We start from the raw sequence: 17,878 nt of genomic DNA, 5'->3' as shown, positions 1-17,878 counted from the left end.
TCGTGACACTCTCAGCGCCACGCGGTGGAAAAAAGCACTGCAGTACTGTCTTCTACTCGAAAAAAGAGGCACACCATACAAAATTTAACATACAGCAATGTCCGGATATTTTTTGACATCCCGTAAAAAATATTCGTATCTACCGTTTTGCGTAAGTCAAATGTTCGTAAGTAGGGGAGTGTCTGTACTTCCAGACAAAAATGTCACAGCAATGTCGCGTTAATATTAACCAAACTGTAAAAACAAACCAAAATATCAGAAAATGAAATTAAACAAACATGCCAGGGGAGAAACTGATATGTTACATAGAAATGTTTTCAAATGTTATTTGATGTTTTGGGAATACTTTATGGCAGAGGTGTCAATCTCGTTTGAGCTTGTGGCCAACAGGGGCCAAACTAATAGATTAAAGAGAATGAAAGAAGAGACAGATATATACATATATACTGTGCATCCAGAAAGTATTCACAGCGCTTCACTTTTTCCACATTTTGTCATGTTACAGCCTCATTCCAAATTGTATTAATTTAATCTCTTATCTCAAAATTCTACACAAAATACTCCATTATGACAATGTGAAAAATCTTTTTTTTTACTTTTTTTTAATTCATTAAAAATAGAAAACTAAGAAATCACATTTACATAAGTATTCACAATCACAGCCTTTGCCATGAAGCTCAAAATTGAGCTCAGGTGCATCTTTTTTCCACTGATCATCCTTGAGATCCTTCTACAGCTTAATTGGAGTCCACCTGTAGTAAATTCAGTTGATTGGGCATGATTTGGAAAGGCACACACCTGTCTATATAAGGTCCCACAGTTGAGTGTGCATGTCAGAGCACAAACACCAAGCATGAAGTCAAAAGAACTGTCTGTAGACCTGCGAGACAGGATTGTCTTGAGGCACAAATCTGGGGAAGGATACAGAAAAAAATTCTGCTGCTTTGAAGGTCCCAATGAGCACAGTGGCCTCTATTATTTGTAAATGGAAGACATTTGGAACCACCAGGACTCTTCCTAGAGCTGGCCGGCCTTCTAAACTGAGCGATCGGGGAATAAGGGCCTTAGTCAGGGAGGTGACCAAGAACCCGATAGTAACTCTGTCAGAGCTCCAGCGTTCCTCTGTGGAGAGAGGAGAGCCTTCCAGAAGGACAACCATCTCTGCAGCAATCCACCAATCAGGCCTGTATGGTAGAGTGGCCAGACGAAAGCCACTCCTTCGTAAAAGGAACATGGAAGCCCGTCTGGAATTAGCCAAAAAGCACCTGAATGACTCTCAGACCATGAGAAACAAAATTCTGTGGTGTGATGAGAAAAAGATTGAACTCTTTGGTGTGAATGCCAGGCGCCATGTTTGGAGGAAACCAGGCACCGCATTACCAGGCCAATACCATCCCTACAGTGAAGCATGGTGGTGGCAGCATCATGCTGTGGGGATGTTTTTTAGCAGCAGGAACTGGCAGACTAGTCAGGATAGAAGGAAAAATGAATGCAGCAATATATAGAGATATCCTGGATGAAAACCTGCTCCAGAGCGCTCTTGACCTCAGGCTGGGGCGAAGGTTCATTTTTCAGCAGGACAACGACCCAAAGCACACAGCCAAGATCTCAAAAGATTGGCTTCAGAACCACTCCGTGAATGTCCTGGAGTGGCCCAGTCTGAAAATGGCTGTGCACAAACGTCTCCCATCCAACCTGATTGAGCTTGAGACTTATTGCAAAGAAGAATGGGCAAAACTGCCTAAAGATAGGTGTGCTAAACTTGTGGGATCTTATTCAAAAAGACTTGAGGCTGTATTTGCTGCCAAAAGTGGATCAACAAAGTATTAAGCAAAGGCTGTGAATACTTATGTAAATGTGATTTCTTAGTTTTCTATTTTTAATAAATTCAAAAAAAGGAAAAAAAACAACTTTTTCACATTGTCATAATGGAGTATTTTGTGTAGAATTTTGAGATTTAATTATTACAATTTGGAATGAGGCTGTAACATAACAAAATGTGGAAAAAGTGAAGCACTGTGAATACTTTCCGGATGCACTGTATATGTATATATATATATATCTCCTGTGTGGGTTCAAATCCAGCTACCGGACTTACTGTGCGGAGTTTGTATGTTCTCCCTGTGCTTGCGTGGGTTTCCTCCGGGCACTCTAGTTTCCTCCCACATTCCAAAGACATGCATTTCAGGTGGATTGGCCGGTCCAAATTGTCCCTAGGTGTGAATGAGCGAGCAAGTTGTCTATCCCTGTGTGCCTTGCGATTGGCTGGCAACCAGTTCAGGATGTCCCCTGCCCTCTGCCCGATGATTGCTGGGATGGGCTCCAGCACCCCCGCGCCCCTACTGAGGATATGCGGTGCAGATAATGAGATGAGAGATGAGATGAGATATATCTATATCTATATATATATATATATATATATATATATATATATATATACCTGTATATATATAATGTGTATATGTATACGTGGAATATGTGAGAGACACTTCACCCAAGTACACTGTCCAAGTACCCGGCCTTATAATTACACAGACTTGTGATTTCTTGTTGATTGGATGGCCTTTATAACTATGAAATGATGATTTTTATGATCCCATTTAATGTTTGTTTGAAAAGAAAAACAATGAATAAGACCTTGCTACAGTTACTCAGTACTTGAGTAAATTTTAAAGCATGTACTTTTTTTACATTTACTTAATGCTGGGGGTGATCAATCGTGAAGACCGAGACAATTCCAGAAGGGCCAGCTTATGTTAAGGTTGAGTTTGGGCTGGCTGGATGAGAAAAATAATTTGAATACGCATCTGTCACTCCTCTAAACTTACTCGTGCATTCAGTCTCTAATCAGCTATTTGGCCATATTCAGCGCAACTGATGAGGTGAGTTTTGCCATCTGAGGGGATTCTCCCCTCCCAAATTTTAAGGTGGTTTGGCCCACCACCACTCTTCTTTTCTCTAGCGGTAAAATTAAGACAGAACAATATTATGAGTCAGGTACCCCGGAGGTAAGAAAAGTACTAGTTGGAGCCGAAAAAGCCAGGAAAAGAATAAGAAACACATTAAAAGAATGAATGTCATCATTCATTTCACTCATCTTGCACTTTTTGCCTTTGTTCTGTGTGTACCAGATTGTGTGTTGGGCTATGTGTTGGCGTAATTTAGCAGTTAACCGCCTTTACTGGGTAGTAGCTCTTCTCACTCAAATAAGCTCGTAGTAATAGTAATTCCGTCTCTCTTTCGAGAAGTGCCTTTATAGGCTCGGCTCACTAAAACGAGCCGTCGTTTTCGGCTCCCAAAAGCCTTTTTCTGGTTGTTTTTGTTGCTTTTATCCATATATTAAACATTTTTATGTAACAATATAGACAAGCTTACTTTGGGGGGACAAATAAAGTCAGAAAAGTTGAACACAACAATGAAAAATTAAACAACAGAAATAAATCGATAAAATAAATGTAAAAACAGAGAAAGAAGAAACCAAAATAAAGGAAGAATAAAGAAGAAGGCTAGGAGAATCAAAAGAATAGAAAGTGAATTAGAAAAGGGAAGGAAAAAAGAGGATGGAATGCTAGAAAGGAAAAAAAAGAAAAAAGCAGGTCCTCTCTCAATATAACCTCTTCACAGATGCCTACAATATAATTGGGCTATAAATTCCTGTTGACCCTTTCCTGTACTCAGCTTGCATGTGAGTGGAGATTCTCTCCTATAAAATGTGTGAAAACGGCTTTTCCTCAAGTAATTTCTTGGATGACTACGTTTTACTTCTACTTGAGTCATAATATTTTAAGTAAGAATACTTTTACTTGAGTACCTTTTTGACTACTCCACCCACCTCTGCGTATGGAACAGATATTTCCTTGTGTTCCTAGGACCTAGGTCAACATGGACATTTATGTCTTCTACATTGTCTTACCAGACCTCGACAGGAGATGTTGCTAGCACCTTGCACAATACGTCACCGAAATAAAGTGTAATAAATGTTTTCAACACAGGAGGGAGACATAGAGCGAAACGATTCCATAAAGTCATAAGCTCTATTGAGCCCAGTCCCGTCATTTAGGGGCGGGCCATAGGGGCCCTGGCCCGTCCGACCGAATAACTTTTGACCCCGCCCCGCCACCGGAAGACTGATTTTTTTTTAATAGTATTTTTTATTGTTTTACTCTTTATAACTAAGGCATTAGAGGTAAGGTTAATTTTAATTATGGCTGGTACATTAGACTACGTAGCTGCGTGACTTTACCCACGAGGACAACATTAATGTTGCTGATCACTAGTAATGGGAATTTCGGCTCTTTTTAGAGAGCCGCCTCTTTTGGCTCACCTCACTAAAGAGAGCCGATTCTTAAATGGCCCTTCGCCGTTTCGTTGTTTTATTGATATATCACCAACTTAATTGATATTTAAAATGTATTGTGGTCCTACATTATGAGAGTATTTATTGTCGCAATATTCGTTACGATGAACTTTTACAGAATTTAACCTTTAAATTGTTTTAAACAAAAGAACACAGATGACGTGACTCATAGCAGTACCTTTAAAGTCAAGTCAAGTCATGTTTATTTGTATAGCCCTTAACCACAAAGAGACTCAAAGACTATCGCAAACTACAGACTATTATGACACCATCCCTTATATTGTCAACATAAAATATAGGTTATTCATATGCTATAGAATAGAAGCGTGTTTTAAGCTTAGATTTAAACATTTCCACTGAGGTTGCAGATCGAATCTCAGGGGAAAGAACATTACACAGCACCGGGGCCCGAATGGAGAACGCTCTCGAACCTGAGGATCTCTTCTTAGCTCTTGGGATCACTAGTAGAACAGCATTTTCAGAGCGAAGGCTCCAGACCGGAACATTGGGGGAAATGAAATCTGAAAGATATAAGGAACAACTCCATGCATGATTTTGTATACTTCCAACAGAACCTTAAAATCACATCTTAAGATAACAGGGAGCTAATGCAGGTTAGCTAAAATCGGGGTAATGTGGTCAAACTTTCTTGTCTCAGTTGAAAGCCTCGCTGCAGCATTTTGTACTAGCTGAGAGCTCTTGATTTTGGACTTCGGGAGACCGGAGAGTAGTGCATTACCGTAATCGAGACAGGAGGTAACAAACGCATGAATTATAATCTCCACATCTGGCTGAGAAAGCATTGGGCGAATTTTAGCAATGTTGCGAAGATGGAAAAAATCTGTTCTAGTAATACTCTTCACGTGTGTTTGAAGGGACAGATGGGGGTCAAATATGACACCTACATTTTTGACTGAGTCACTCGGGGTGATATATTATTTATCAATGTTCGGAGCAGTTTTTGAGATCAAGTCACTGCATTTAGATGGACCAATAATTAACATTTCGGTCTTTTCAGAGTTAAGGCGCAAGAAATTGAGTGTCATTCATTCTTTTGTCTCAGTGAGGCAGGCCTCCAGATTTCCACAGTTGTAATGGCAGATTCCTCCAACGGAAGATATAGTTGAGTGTCATCTGCATAGCAATGGAAACTGATATTATACTTGCGAACAATATCACCTAATGGAAGCATGTAAATGCTGAAAAGAAGGGGGCCAAGTACTGAACCCTGCGGAACACCCCAGGTAACACTAAAGGGCTCAGATGTCATTTCACCATATTTAACACAGCGCGTCCTATCTGAGAGGTAGGATCTGAACCATAAGAGGACGGTTCCTGAGAGACCAATCCATTATTCCAACCGTTCTAGTAAAATATTATGGTCCACAGTGTCAAAAGCAGCACTAAGGTACAGCAGCAGCAAGAATGACGAAGCGCCGGAGTCCATTGCCAGTAGAAGATCATTGGTTACCTTAATCAGGGCTGTCTCAGTAGAGTGGTTAGCCCTGAATCCTGATTGCATAGATTCGAAAAGATTGTTCTCGGATATAAAATCATTAAACTGCTGTGCCACAACACTTTCAAGTAATTCCGAAAGAAACGGTAGGTTTGACACAGGTCTATAATTACATAAGCTTTCTGGATCAAGTTCGGGTCGTTTCAGTGTAGGTTTGATAACAGCGGACTTGAAAGCCGCTGGAACTACACCTGAGGAGAGTGATATGTTTATAATATTTAGAACTGAAGGTCCAAGGACCCCAAAAAGACTTTTAATCAGCAAACCCGGAAGCGGGTCAAACAGGCAAGTAGTCGGTTTTTGAACCAAAAACAATATTCTATTCACCACCTGTTTAAGATTATCAAGTGTCATCTGCAAATAACAACTGACTTACCTGCCACACCGTTCCCCTGTTGTCCATCATCTCTACACCTCTGCCAAATACCTCTCTCACCACACCATCCATGTGGACATTAAACAGCCATGGTGACATCACACACCCCTGTCTCACACCAGTCACATACCTGTAAACCTGTACGTTTTTGCCGTACAAAGTACGTTTATTATGCATTTTAAGACGTGTACGACGTACAAGGAAATCTGTACGGAAATACGCAAATTCGTCAATTAAGGGTACCATCCGGTATACAGCGACTATCACGAAACAGCAAATCAATCAAGTCAAACGAGTTCGCCGCGGTAGCCTACATCTCGGTATCGTTTTTTTCGTTGCAAACTAAGCGAGCGTTTGATGCTTCTGTGCGCATGCATCTGCCGCTGTAGTGCCCAATTTCGACTGCCCTGCAAAATCCTCCCCCCCCCCCCCCCCCCCCGTGAACGCGCATTCTGCTGCGCTTCCGACAATAGCTTATTGTTTTAATAAGCTTATTATATAGAATACAATTGCTATTGTCGGAAGCGCAGCAGAATGCGCGTTCACGGGGAGGGGGATTTTGCAGGGGAGTTGAAATTAGGCACTACACCGGAAGACTCCTCAACAGCTGCAGAAGTGATGTTTTGCCATTTCATCGCAGAGCACAACATACATCCAACAGTTGCCGATCACTTCACAAGGCTTATGAAAAACATGTTTCCCAGTCACAAGGCTGCAAAGGTTTGTATTTTCTGTCCCTGTTAAATAGTCTGTTTGAAATTTAAAATACAAGCATCAATGTTTGATAATGTGGTTTGATTTTCAAAATAGAAATGCCAACTCATTTTTTCCTCCGAAAAACATCTTTATTTACAAATTTAAATTTAAAGTGTTATTAATGGATATTTTAGTTAAGCTGATAACAATTTTTCCTGATTTTTTTATTTTATTTTTATTTTTATTATTATTAAGAATATATACAGAATGATACAATGAAACACATGTACAATACAACATGTTAAAGTACATAAATAAACACGTTTGAAGAAAAAATATGGTGTAAGATTTTTTTGTATTTTGTAAGGGAAAATACGACAGTTTGTAAGGGCATGGAGCCCTGGAGCTTGACAGGTATGCAGTCGACACAGGGAACCACTCACTTGTCTCACTCCCTACTCTTACACAACCTCTGCTGTTCACATAAAAACTCTTCAATGCTTCCAACAACTCTCCACCCACTCCATACATTACCATCACTTGCCTCAACTCTGCCATACGCCTTTTCCAAGTCCATGAAAGCCAAATGAACATACTTACCTTTTGCAAAATATTTTTCGCAGAAAAATAGATGATTTCTGTAAAAAAGGGGAACAGAACACCTTCTTAAGGTTTTAGATGAATACAGTATGTATTTCCTTCCTTAAAATGCTTATATGAGGCCATTCATTTTTTGCAGCTCCAGACACTTTCCCCCCCTTTTTAGGGGTCCAAAATAGATCTTTCAACTTTTTGGTAGTTGACGGAAAGTAAACGCAGTTCTTTATAACGTCCAAATGATGGAGGCAAAGTATTGTGTAAAATAAAGTGTATTGTTCCTGGTTCAAAATGACCCACTCCTGTGTTGTTAAAAACCCAGAAAAAAAACTAAATACTATTTTATTTAACTTGGAATGTTATGACTTTTCCCAGAGTTATATTTATTTGTAAAGCCCGTAATCTATTGAGAAAAAGAGAAGAAAAAACGAGAAAGGGAGAGAGCAAATGAGAGATAAGAGTAGGAAAGAGAGAGAAGAGAAAATATAATGCGAGAAGAGAAGAAAAAGAGGCAAATAGAGAAAGATAGAGAAAAATAGAGGCAAAGAAAGGGAGGAAAGAGAGAAAAAGAGAAAGAGAGAGAGAAAAAAGAGAATAAGTAGTTTGCAATAATCTGTGGTCTGTGCAGCATTTTTAGACGCCTTGTGGGCTATACAAATAAACATGACTTAACTCGTTTAGAAAATGTCTCAAAGGACTTCGCAAGCAACAATCCAACATTCATTTCAGCCTGGTCAGCCTGGGAGGGGGATTACCTTTGGTGTAGGTATCTTGTTTTCCTCCTCCTGAGGTTTTGGGGTTTCTCCTTTCCCACATGCTGGTTTCAGATCAGGGGACGATGTAACTGTGGCTCCAACGATTAAAAAAATGAAATGTCACTTCTATTCAGATTTCCATGTAAGCTGTATGAAAAAGCGATACAGCTGTCCTTTAAAGGGTATATACAGTTGTTCAATAAAGCAGAAAGTTTATTTTATAAATAAATTCATAAGCCTCTAAATTAAGTGTTTTTTGTTTCATTTTGTAAATAAATAAATGTTAGGAATATCGAGGCACCCCTTTGGAATGCAACCACCGCGAAAAATGTGGCATTGTTTCTCACAGATTAAATCTATTTTTATGCACACACAAAAACAAGTACTTTTTTCTTACATTTTGCATGTTTAAGAATTTGGGAATATATTTAATTTGGGAGTGCATGTGACGAGAATCGGCCCTCTCGAGTCACGTGATCTCGGTCACTTAAGTTGTTGACACTTGTGCCCCAAAAAGCAACTGCCTTCAAGACTGCTGCGTTCTGATGAATAATCATGGATCCGGCGGAGGGGAAGATCTCAGTGTGGGTGTGCGCGGAGGAGAAGCTCGTGGTGGGCTTATCCAAACGCACAACCTGCGCCGATGTGATCGAAGCGCTCCTGGAAGACGTCAACAAGCCCGAGCATCAGTGCTACTGCATTGCCGAGAAGTGGAGGGGCTTCCAGAGGATTCTCCCCGACCGGACCAGGATTTGGCGACTTTGGGTGGCCTGGGGAGACGAACAGACTCGAGTGAGGTTCGTTCTGGTGGGCAGCAGTGAAGCGACCCGGAGCGCAGAGGCGCGTCTGGTACTGCTCGGCAAAGGCAACCTGGTGTCCAAATGGATTCCGAGCTCGTCATTGGTGGAGGCCCCGCTGGAAAAGCAGCGTTGGCTCGTCTGGAAAGCCTTCCGAAAGTTGGAGAAGATGCATAGCAAAGCGCCTTCTGCTGAGAAGTTGCAGGCTTTTGCGCGGCTGTTGGTCTCGCAGGAGCGCAGCATCCGCCTGCAGACTCTGAAGCTTCAGCAGCTGGATGCAGAAATCGAAAGACGGGAGGCCAAAGTGCATTTGGATCGAACTCAAACCCAAGGAGTCGATTATGTGCAGAGCGCGTATTTAGAGGACACAAAAGTGGAGAGTTCCTGCAGGAATGAGCTGTGCTCTCTGGAAGACTTTCTTCACCTGTGTGACGTCATGGTAAGCCGATTTTCTTATTACCTTAGTCATGGGCATATCCAGTCCAATTTCAAGCCAAGAATCCCCCCAAAACTCCTTTCCTAGATAAAGGACTCGATAGATTAGGGGTCAGGAACCCTTTTGACCCAAAGAGCCACAAAAGCAAAAAATATTTTAAAAAGAAATTGAGAGAGCCACATCATATATTTTCAGACAAATTAAAAAAATTGCCAAGCACGCTCTCTGGATGAAAGCTAATTCTTCAGCACATTTTATTTCACTGTGTGTCATTTGATGATTTAATCAAATGTATGAAATGATAATAATGCCCAATCAATGTAAATATGCCATTTACAATTTGTCTTCCACCTTCATTTAAGAGTGTTTAGGCAATTCTTTTCCATGAAATTTGTCCTTGATAACGGTTTCAAAACAATGTGCATGCAAAGTTCTTTTGTAAAAATGTCACAAATGACTGCAAACGATAAGCATATCGTCATATTCACTTTCGGTGTAGACTGCACTGAGCGAGAGAGAGAGAAGGAAGTGCCCTGCGCTGTGTGCAGGGATCCGCCCACCTGTACTGCTCACCCAATCAAAGTCCAGCATTTTTATTTATCAGATTAAATGGTTTCTTATCAAACTTCTGCATTAAGTTGCTTCGGCTTTATTTGAACCAAAATCGGGAGGAAATCACTTGACTTTGGAACGCCACAGAGAGATGTGCAATAGTTAGATTTTATTTCGGAGCCATACGTACTCATGAAAAGAGCCATATATGGCTCCCGGGCCATAGGTTCCCTACCCCTGCGATAGATCTAAATGTAATGGAAAACGCTTGCTAAAATGTTTTTTTTTTTAAAAAAAGGAAAACAAAAATACTCTGCAGCCTTGAAAGGGTTCAGTTCCTTTGATTTCTAGCACCGCTCTCGCCCTACTCCTCGCTCCCTTTTGCTCTGCTAGTGTTTCTTGCATTGTGACAGAGTCTGGAAGCTCCGGTGTATTACAGAGAGAGTGTGTTATTATGGAAGCCCATGAGGGCCATAATTCAGGTAAAAAAAGAACATACATTTAATAAAAACAGCCTTAAATGAAACATTCACTTTATTAAAAATTGGCTTTTTAAAAATATTAATCCTTTAGAAAAATGTTTAAATTAAAATGTTATGACAATTATATTTTGCATGTTATACCCCTTTAAATAAAATTAAATAAACATTTTTAACCAGCCTGACACTCTAGGGTGCCCCCTACGGACAATTGAGGTGCCCGCGGATCAGTTCTAAAATTAGATCATCAGTGCAGGGTCATTGTGATTTTACAGTAAAATTGTTTTTTATTGGTTGACTGAGTCTATTTATTCCTGTTTTAATAATTAACCCAACAATAACATAGTAACAAAATCGTAATAACATGATGAGTTCTTGAATAAGTTGAATTCCAGTTGCACTTCACGTACAAAACAAATGTTCAATATTGATCATGATTTTTAAGCAACTAAATAACAAAGTAGAATGAGAATCTGTTTGTGTATTAAAACAATGTACTTAATCATATTTTAATCGATTCATTTTACAGAAAACACAAGAAACTAAAATTCAGTTTATTGGTTTGATAAAGTGAATGAGCAAAAATGTGCATTTTTTTAGCTGGCTATCTGGCTACGTTCTTAGTGTTGTAGCTAGTTATCTTCCTACCTTTTTAGCTATTTAGCAAACTATCGAGCTAGCTTTTTACATTTTTAGCTTGCCATCTAGCTAACGTTTAACCTTCTTTGCTAGTTATCAAGCTATATTTTGACCTCCTTTATAGCCAGCTATCTAGTTTTTTCTTTAACTCTACCTGTCTATTTAGTTGTCTTTTTACTCTCTAGCTCACTTTGAGTTTTTTACCCTGTTTGCCTTTGAATGAATGAATAAATGAATGAATGAATGAATGAATGAAAACTTTATTTCGAACTGTAGAATAAAAACACAACAAAAACAATGAGTCAACAAAATAATGTCACATAACATGTTTGAAAAGGGGGAGTCAGAAGCAGATACTTATTTTCCCTACCCCTTTATCTTGCCTACCCCTTTGTCTTCCCTATTAAATACATTTTACAAATCCTTCTTTCCTCTTATGTCTAATACAACAAAATCTCCTGGATGTACTTATAACATAGGTCAGATATCAATAATTATAATAATTACAATAATTACACATTTTATACACTAATCTTCGTAATACCCATCCCTCAACGTCATAATGCCACTGGTTACCAAATGTCACTGCGGCACCAATGATAATAACAACAATAAGAATAAACATAATATTTATAATAACAGTTATGATATAATAATAGCAGCAATAACAACAAGTTAACCATAGTTTTAAACGCAGTATTTCCAATCTCACTTATATCCCATTTTCTTCATCCCTGTATTTCGCCAGTAATGTTTTTTTGTATTTAATTTTGAACACATGAATAGTTGGACATTGTTTGATCTCATCTTGTAAATTATTCCAAAGTTTGACACCACACACAGACACATACATACTTTTCCTGGTTGTTCTCACCTTTGGGATTTTAAATTTACTACAGCCCCTCAAGTTATAATTTCCCTCTTTCCGAATGAATAATTCTTGGATTAGCTCTGAACCAAAAATCGCCTATGACCCTAAGAAAGGAGTCCCAATACTTTCTCCTGTGAGGGCCACATAATTAGTAACAGAATATGTGTGACAGTTGGAATAGTGCCTTAATGTAAACATGTATTGTTCTCCAGAAAGTCACAATCAAAAATCACAATATCAACAACACAACTCATACCGTGGATTTTTTCGACTATAAGGTGCGCCCAAAAACCCCCAAATTTGCCAGAGATTCAAAAGTGTTCCTTATAATCCAGTGCGCTTTTATAGAATCAGAAATACGGTAAATACATTTAGCAAATAATAACTATAACAAAATTCTTCTACATATGGTAACCATTTATGAACAAATCCATTCATTTTAGTTGTGGAACCAGATTCCCTAACATTTACATTTCTTATCGTCTGTTCTGATCTAAGGTTTTTTTATACAGGTTTCACACAGGTGCTTGAAATCCTTGAAAATGCTTAAATTTTAATGTTGTATTTCAAAAGATTAATAAGTGCCTACATTTTGGGTGAACTCTTTGTAGATGTTTGAAATTGTTACGATGTTTCACCAGAGGTCCGCTTGAAAAAGACCTTGACACTGCTCTTTAGTGGCTTAACCATAGCATTTCCCAACTTGTGATTAACGGCAGCTGACTTGAGTTTGTACCGCATTGTCCTATGGAGCCTCGTCTCCCCTTATGCGTCGTGTACAAGAGGACAGGTGCATGCCACACCTAAACAGGCTACAATTAAATGTGTATTAGTGTAAGGATTTTGTATATATTTTGGATGCCATGCCAAAAAATAAGGTAGCATTTCCCGGTGGTAAATTGTAATGGGAAGAAATTCCAGCAACTGAAAATGTAAGCTACATATTACCGTCATTTTATACAACACCTATATTGGGAGAGATTTTTCTCAAAAATATTGACACACTTATTGTTCAGGTCCACAAATATATTTGCGAATTAATCAAGATCTAAAAATCCTATGTCTTCAGAAATACACATGCAAGATTAAAAATCAAAAATGTAAATTGCCGATATATTTGTGGGTCTGAAAAATACATGATTCACACTGGATTTCTTCTTTTAATGCTACTGGAGGAATTGAAAAATTGGCATTGAAAATCATACAAAAGTGCTTGAATTTGGCCATGAAAAAAGTGAAAAAAACATGGTTATAGTTTGATGCCCCTTATATTGAAAAACGATCTTTCACAGGGGGGGGGGTATTTTGGAAGGTGCTTCTAATAATCAGGTGCACCTTATAGTTTGGAAAATACGGTACCCTTTATTGCACAATATTTTGCAAATACATAATTGTTGTCCTGTTTTCTTGTGACAAACATGAAACTTTTACAGTTTCAGGAGGAGCTGAGAAAGCAGGAGGCTCTTGCTGAAATGTTAAGCGAGCAGATAAAGGAGGAACTCAGCTTCCGCCAGAGGAGCCGAGAGGAGGAAGCAGAGGAAGAGACCTCGGCGTCCCTCGCGGTGGAAAGAGACCAGAAGTTTCTAAAAGAGCGACTGAGGAGATTGCTGGAAGCCACTGTGTGGACAGGCCTGCGCCTCCGCTCGGATTTGGAGGCTATAAGCAGCGATTTGGAGCTGAGCCGGCAGATTTACAGCCGTCGCGAGGAGGAGATGAGGGATTTGCTGGAGGAAATCAGCTCTTTGGGTTTGTGGGACGAGCCTGATGCAGATGAGAGGATGAAAAGCAGTTTGGGGAGGAAGAGTGAGTGGGTGGAGCAGGTCACGGGTTTGTCCCGAAGTCACGGAGCAAACGATGACGATTCCGATACGGTTTTAAGCTCCTTCCACAGTCAGGAGTCCGACAGCCCCATCGTGTGCCAGTCTCTGGTTTAGAACTGGACCTTCCTGAACAAGGTCAGGCGTGCGACTGAAAAAAAGTAGTTAGTTACATCGACTAGTTACTCCATTAATAAGATTCCTGACACCCAAAATAGTTAGAAATTACCACGTATATACTCTCATTGAAGCCGACCCCCTGAAACTGCTTCAGCCAAAGTACCGTAAATATTTTCAACCTGCTCAAAAGTGATTTCTATTCAGATCTGTCAGGGACAAGAAACGGAGACAGGACCCACTTGCGTTCGTTTTTCTCAGCTATATTTAGAAGGAGGAAAAGGCTTGCACCCATGATCCAGTGATCGTCGGTCACAGGTTGCATATCGCTTGGAACGCGGAAGTGGCACTTCCGTGGCGAGCGAAGGCAGTGTCGAGAGCGGGGAAGAACAGGTCGATGGCCGGGACGGTGGAGCAAAAAAGATAATCGGATTTAGAAAAGGGGTCGGTGCCGGGAATCAAACGGGAATCAGGACAGGATAGAGTCAGGGTCGAAAAGGCTTGCCTAGCGTGGGCTGATGTTCGTAGACGGACTGACAACCGGTGACAGGAAGACGGGGTTTAAAAAGAGACAAGCAGCCAATCAGTGTCAGAAGCAGTTGGCGCCAAAGGAGCAGACCCAGGTGACCCGCATCAGTAATCATGACAAGATACAAATGTTCTGTGCTTCACTGTTCTATTGCATTTCCCTAAAAACGAGTTAAGAAGTCATTTTAGGGTCCATGCGGGGGACCGTTTTATCAGCACAACACGGCAAGGTTGAAATTATCAACACAGGGCTACCACAAACTATGAAAAAAAAAGAAAAATACAGTCATAATATTCCCTTTACCTCTGGTTGTGTTCCAAGTGATATGTGTGCTAACAAGGAATGCTTTGAGACTTGTCCTGGATCTTGTCAATGGATGGATTTGATGATTTTCCACCAACCAGGGCTTTGCCTTGTCATGGCCTGCCCCCTTCCTTAAGTTTCGTTCTTCTCATACCCGGCCCCTCTCTAGGATTTAAACATAGGCCGCCATCTGAAAAACACCCTTGTGACACACACAAACAGCTGGTTCCGTATTTTGTAGGCTCAGATATAAAAATCTCAACGTAATCTCTCCGCTCCAGCCCATGTTAGACACAGTGAAGTCTCAGGGAACCCGGCTGTTGATTTGAGCATGCGGAGGAGAGACAAAGCTCCCCCGTCTTCAATTCTTGTAGGAAATGGAAAGCCCGTAAGCTGATCTTAAATGTATCCATCCATCCATCCATTATCTGCACCGCATATCCTCAGTAGGGTAGCGGGGGTCCTGGGGCCCATCTCAGCTATCTTCGGGCAGTGGGCAGAGGACACCCTGAACTGGTTGCCAGCAAGTCACAGGACACACAGAGACAGACAACTCACTTGCTCATTTACACCTAGGGACAATTTGAACCAGCCAATTAACCTGACATGCATGATTTTGGTATGTGGGGGGAAACCGGAATGCCCAGAGGAAACGCACGCGAGCACTGGGAGAACATGCAAACTCCACACAGGAAGTTTCAATCTCATGACCTCAGAACTGTGCCGCGCACGCGCTAACCACTGCGCTGCCGTGCTGCATCTTAAATTTCTTACAATAACATGAAATGGGCCTCACAGTTAAATCGAGCACTGTTCTACTGACGATAGCATCGTCATGCTTGGGGAAGATTTGCTCAAGTCGCTCAACGTTTGACTGAGGAAATCAATTGTATCTTGTTTACAGGAGAGCTGGACTTTGCATGATGTAAGCTTCCATGCTGGCATTCTTGAGCTGGAATTCAAATTACTTGTTTTTAGTTGTGTATTCCACTAAAAGATGTAAGGTGAAGTTTAACAATGGCACTTGAAGTCACTTCTGACTACAAAATAAAAAACCCTGGAAGTTACATAATTACGACTAAATGAATAAATTTATAAATTGAGAAATAATGCAATCCTGACTATGGGCTGTGACATTTTTTAATACTACACCCCCGGCTCTAGTATATTTTTCACACACAAACAAAACCTTTTTTCCTCCTCAGCATGGGTGTGTTGGTTCCATATCACTTACACACTCACCAAAGTGTGTCCCAGAAATCAAATGAAGGACCTTCTCTGTTATGTGAAAAAGAAAGAATATGAATGAGGCTGGAAAAGTCAGGGAACGCCCCTCAATTTTTTTGTGTTGGGCTGGTTTCAAGTATCATGGCAGGGGATTTTATTGCAAAAACGCTGAACATAACAACATAACATATTTGAAAAAAGCATAAACAGGGGTAGATCATTACAATTACTGTTTCGGTTTGATCTTTGTTTCTGGTTTGGATATTATCAGTTGAATTTGTTTGAACATGTTTTTTTTGTTGTGGCCTTGTTTGTTTGTTACTTTGTTCCTGTTTTCTTTATTAAAAGCATCCTTATTTTGAGCACCTCTGCCGCAGTTCGCGTTTACCTTTACTTGGGTCCGGCCGCGAAATTGCAACGGAGTGTCCTGAGCACTAGAGAACCCAGGGGGAAGCGGCCACATCTCTGCTCCCGGTTTCTGTCTTGATGGCAAGGAGAAAGCCCCTCGACCGCTCCTGGTTTTGCCCTGGTGGGGACTTACAAGGTCTTTCAGCCACCTTGTTCCGGTGCAGCCTCTGTTTTTTCGTGTTTGTTTTGTCTGGCATCCAGCCCAATAAAGGAAGGTTATGTCAGAATCTGGCACGCCACCTTCCACCAGAGAGCACCAACCAGGCATGGATCAAGACACACCAGAGCCACATTGACTTTAAAGTCTCAGAATTAAGGGGGAGTCAGATTTAGGCCGGTGTCTCATTCACAATGGTCTTCTGGTGAAATATTATACAATAAGGCGACAATAGTCCACTAATAAAGCCTACATGTGTACAACTAGACGTGATCGAGAATATAATAGCGTTTTGCTACATTGGATTGTCTCTTGTGTTGGTGACATTTGCACGTCTTAATGAACGCATTATAAAGACTACGATAATTTTTCATGTTTTAATAACGGAAATCAGTATTCTTTCCTAAACACATTATACCGACTACAATTGCCACAAATGTTCGGTCGGCTGCGCAGCGCTAAAAGCAGAGTGCGCGTTCACGTGAAATGGAGTCCGAATTGAATTTAGGCACAACACCGGCTCTTGATGGGTGGGGAGCCAGTTCCTGTCGTTCACTTCCAACGACACATAACTAAAGGCCATTACTACAGGCCTAGGTGTGCCCTGGTGAGCAGCCACGGCTGTAGGCATGACATGTCTATGATAGCAATATGTGCTAGCCTTTCTTTAATTTTGGGAATAAATGACAAGAGGGGAAAATGTTCAACGCATTTGGAGTGTGTTTTTTGTAAACTTCACGGGTACAACTACAAGTTAATAGTAGAAATATAGACAAGCGCAGTCTAGCTAAGTAGTGCATTCGTCCACTATAAAGGTTTAATAGCATTCTGGTTAGGCATTAGAAGAAAATATGTATGCATCATCAGTAATAGGTAGAACGCTTACCAAATAGTTATTTTTTACTAGTAATATATTGTAATTCAACTGCCATTATGAGGTGCAATACTCAGCAACATTCAAAGGGCAAATCATTAGAGGCAACATCCTCTCATTAATATCTGTCACTGAAAAACTTATAGATCATCACCAGCAAGTTTAAATATACTTACAAAGTACACCAGGTTTCAGTCTCTAGCACAGAAGATAACACTGAATTTTCCTATTGGAGATACTCTCCCAAACCTATACTGGACTGTCTCAGAAAATTAGAATATTGTGATAAAGTTCTTTATTTTCTGTAATGCAATTAAAAAAACAAAAATGTCATACATTCTGGATTCATTACACATCAACTGAACTATTTCAAGC

At 40.3% G+C, this 17,878-nt stretch overlaps 1 protein-coding gene across 1 annotated transcript; it reads left to right on the top strand.

Moving 5' to 3' along the window:
* Positions 1–8,705: 8,705 nt before the first annotated feature.
* Positions 8,706–17,199, top strand: rassf10b (Ras association domain family member 10b). Its single transcript, XM_088333264.1, has 2 exons — positions 8,706–9,533; positions 13,505–17,199. The coding sequence occupies exons 1-2, from the start codon at positions 8,853–8,855 to the stop codon at positions 14,003–14,005; spliced, it is 1,182 nt and encodes a 393-aa protein (XP_088189390.1). The 5' UTR covers positions 8,706–8,852; the 3' UTR covers positions 14,006–17,199.
* Positions 17,200–17,878: the final 679 nt, after the last annotated feature.

This window comes from Urocampus carinirostris, chromosome 4 (assembly GCF_059441175.1).
Source record: "Urocampus carinirostris isolate Australia breed hairy pipefish chromosome 4, RoL_Ucar_1.0, whole genome shotgun sequence".
Taxonomy (NCBI): domain Eukaryota; kingdom Metazoa; phylum Chordata; class Actinopteri; order Syngnathiformes; family Syngnathidae; genus Urocampus; species Urocampus carinirostris.
This window is presented reverse-complemented; position numbering and strand designations above follow the sequence as displayed.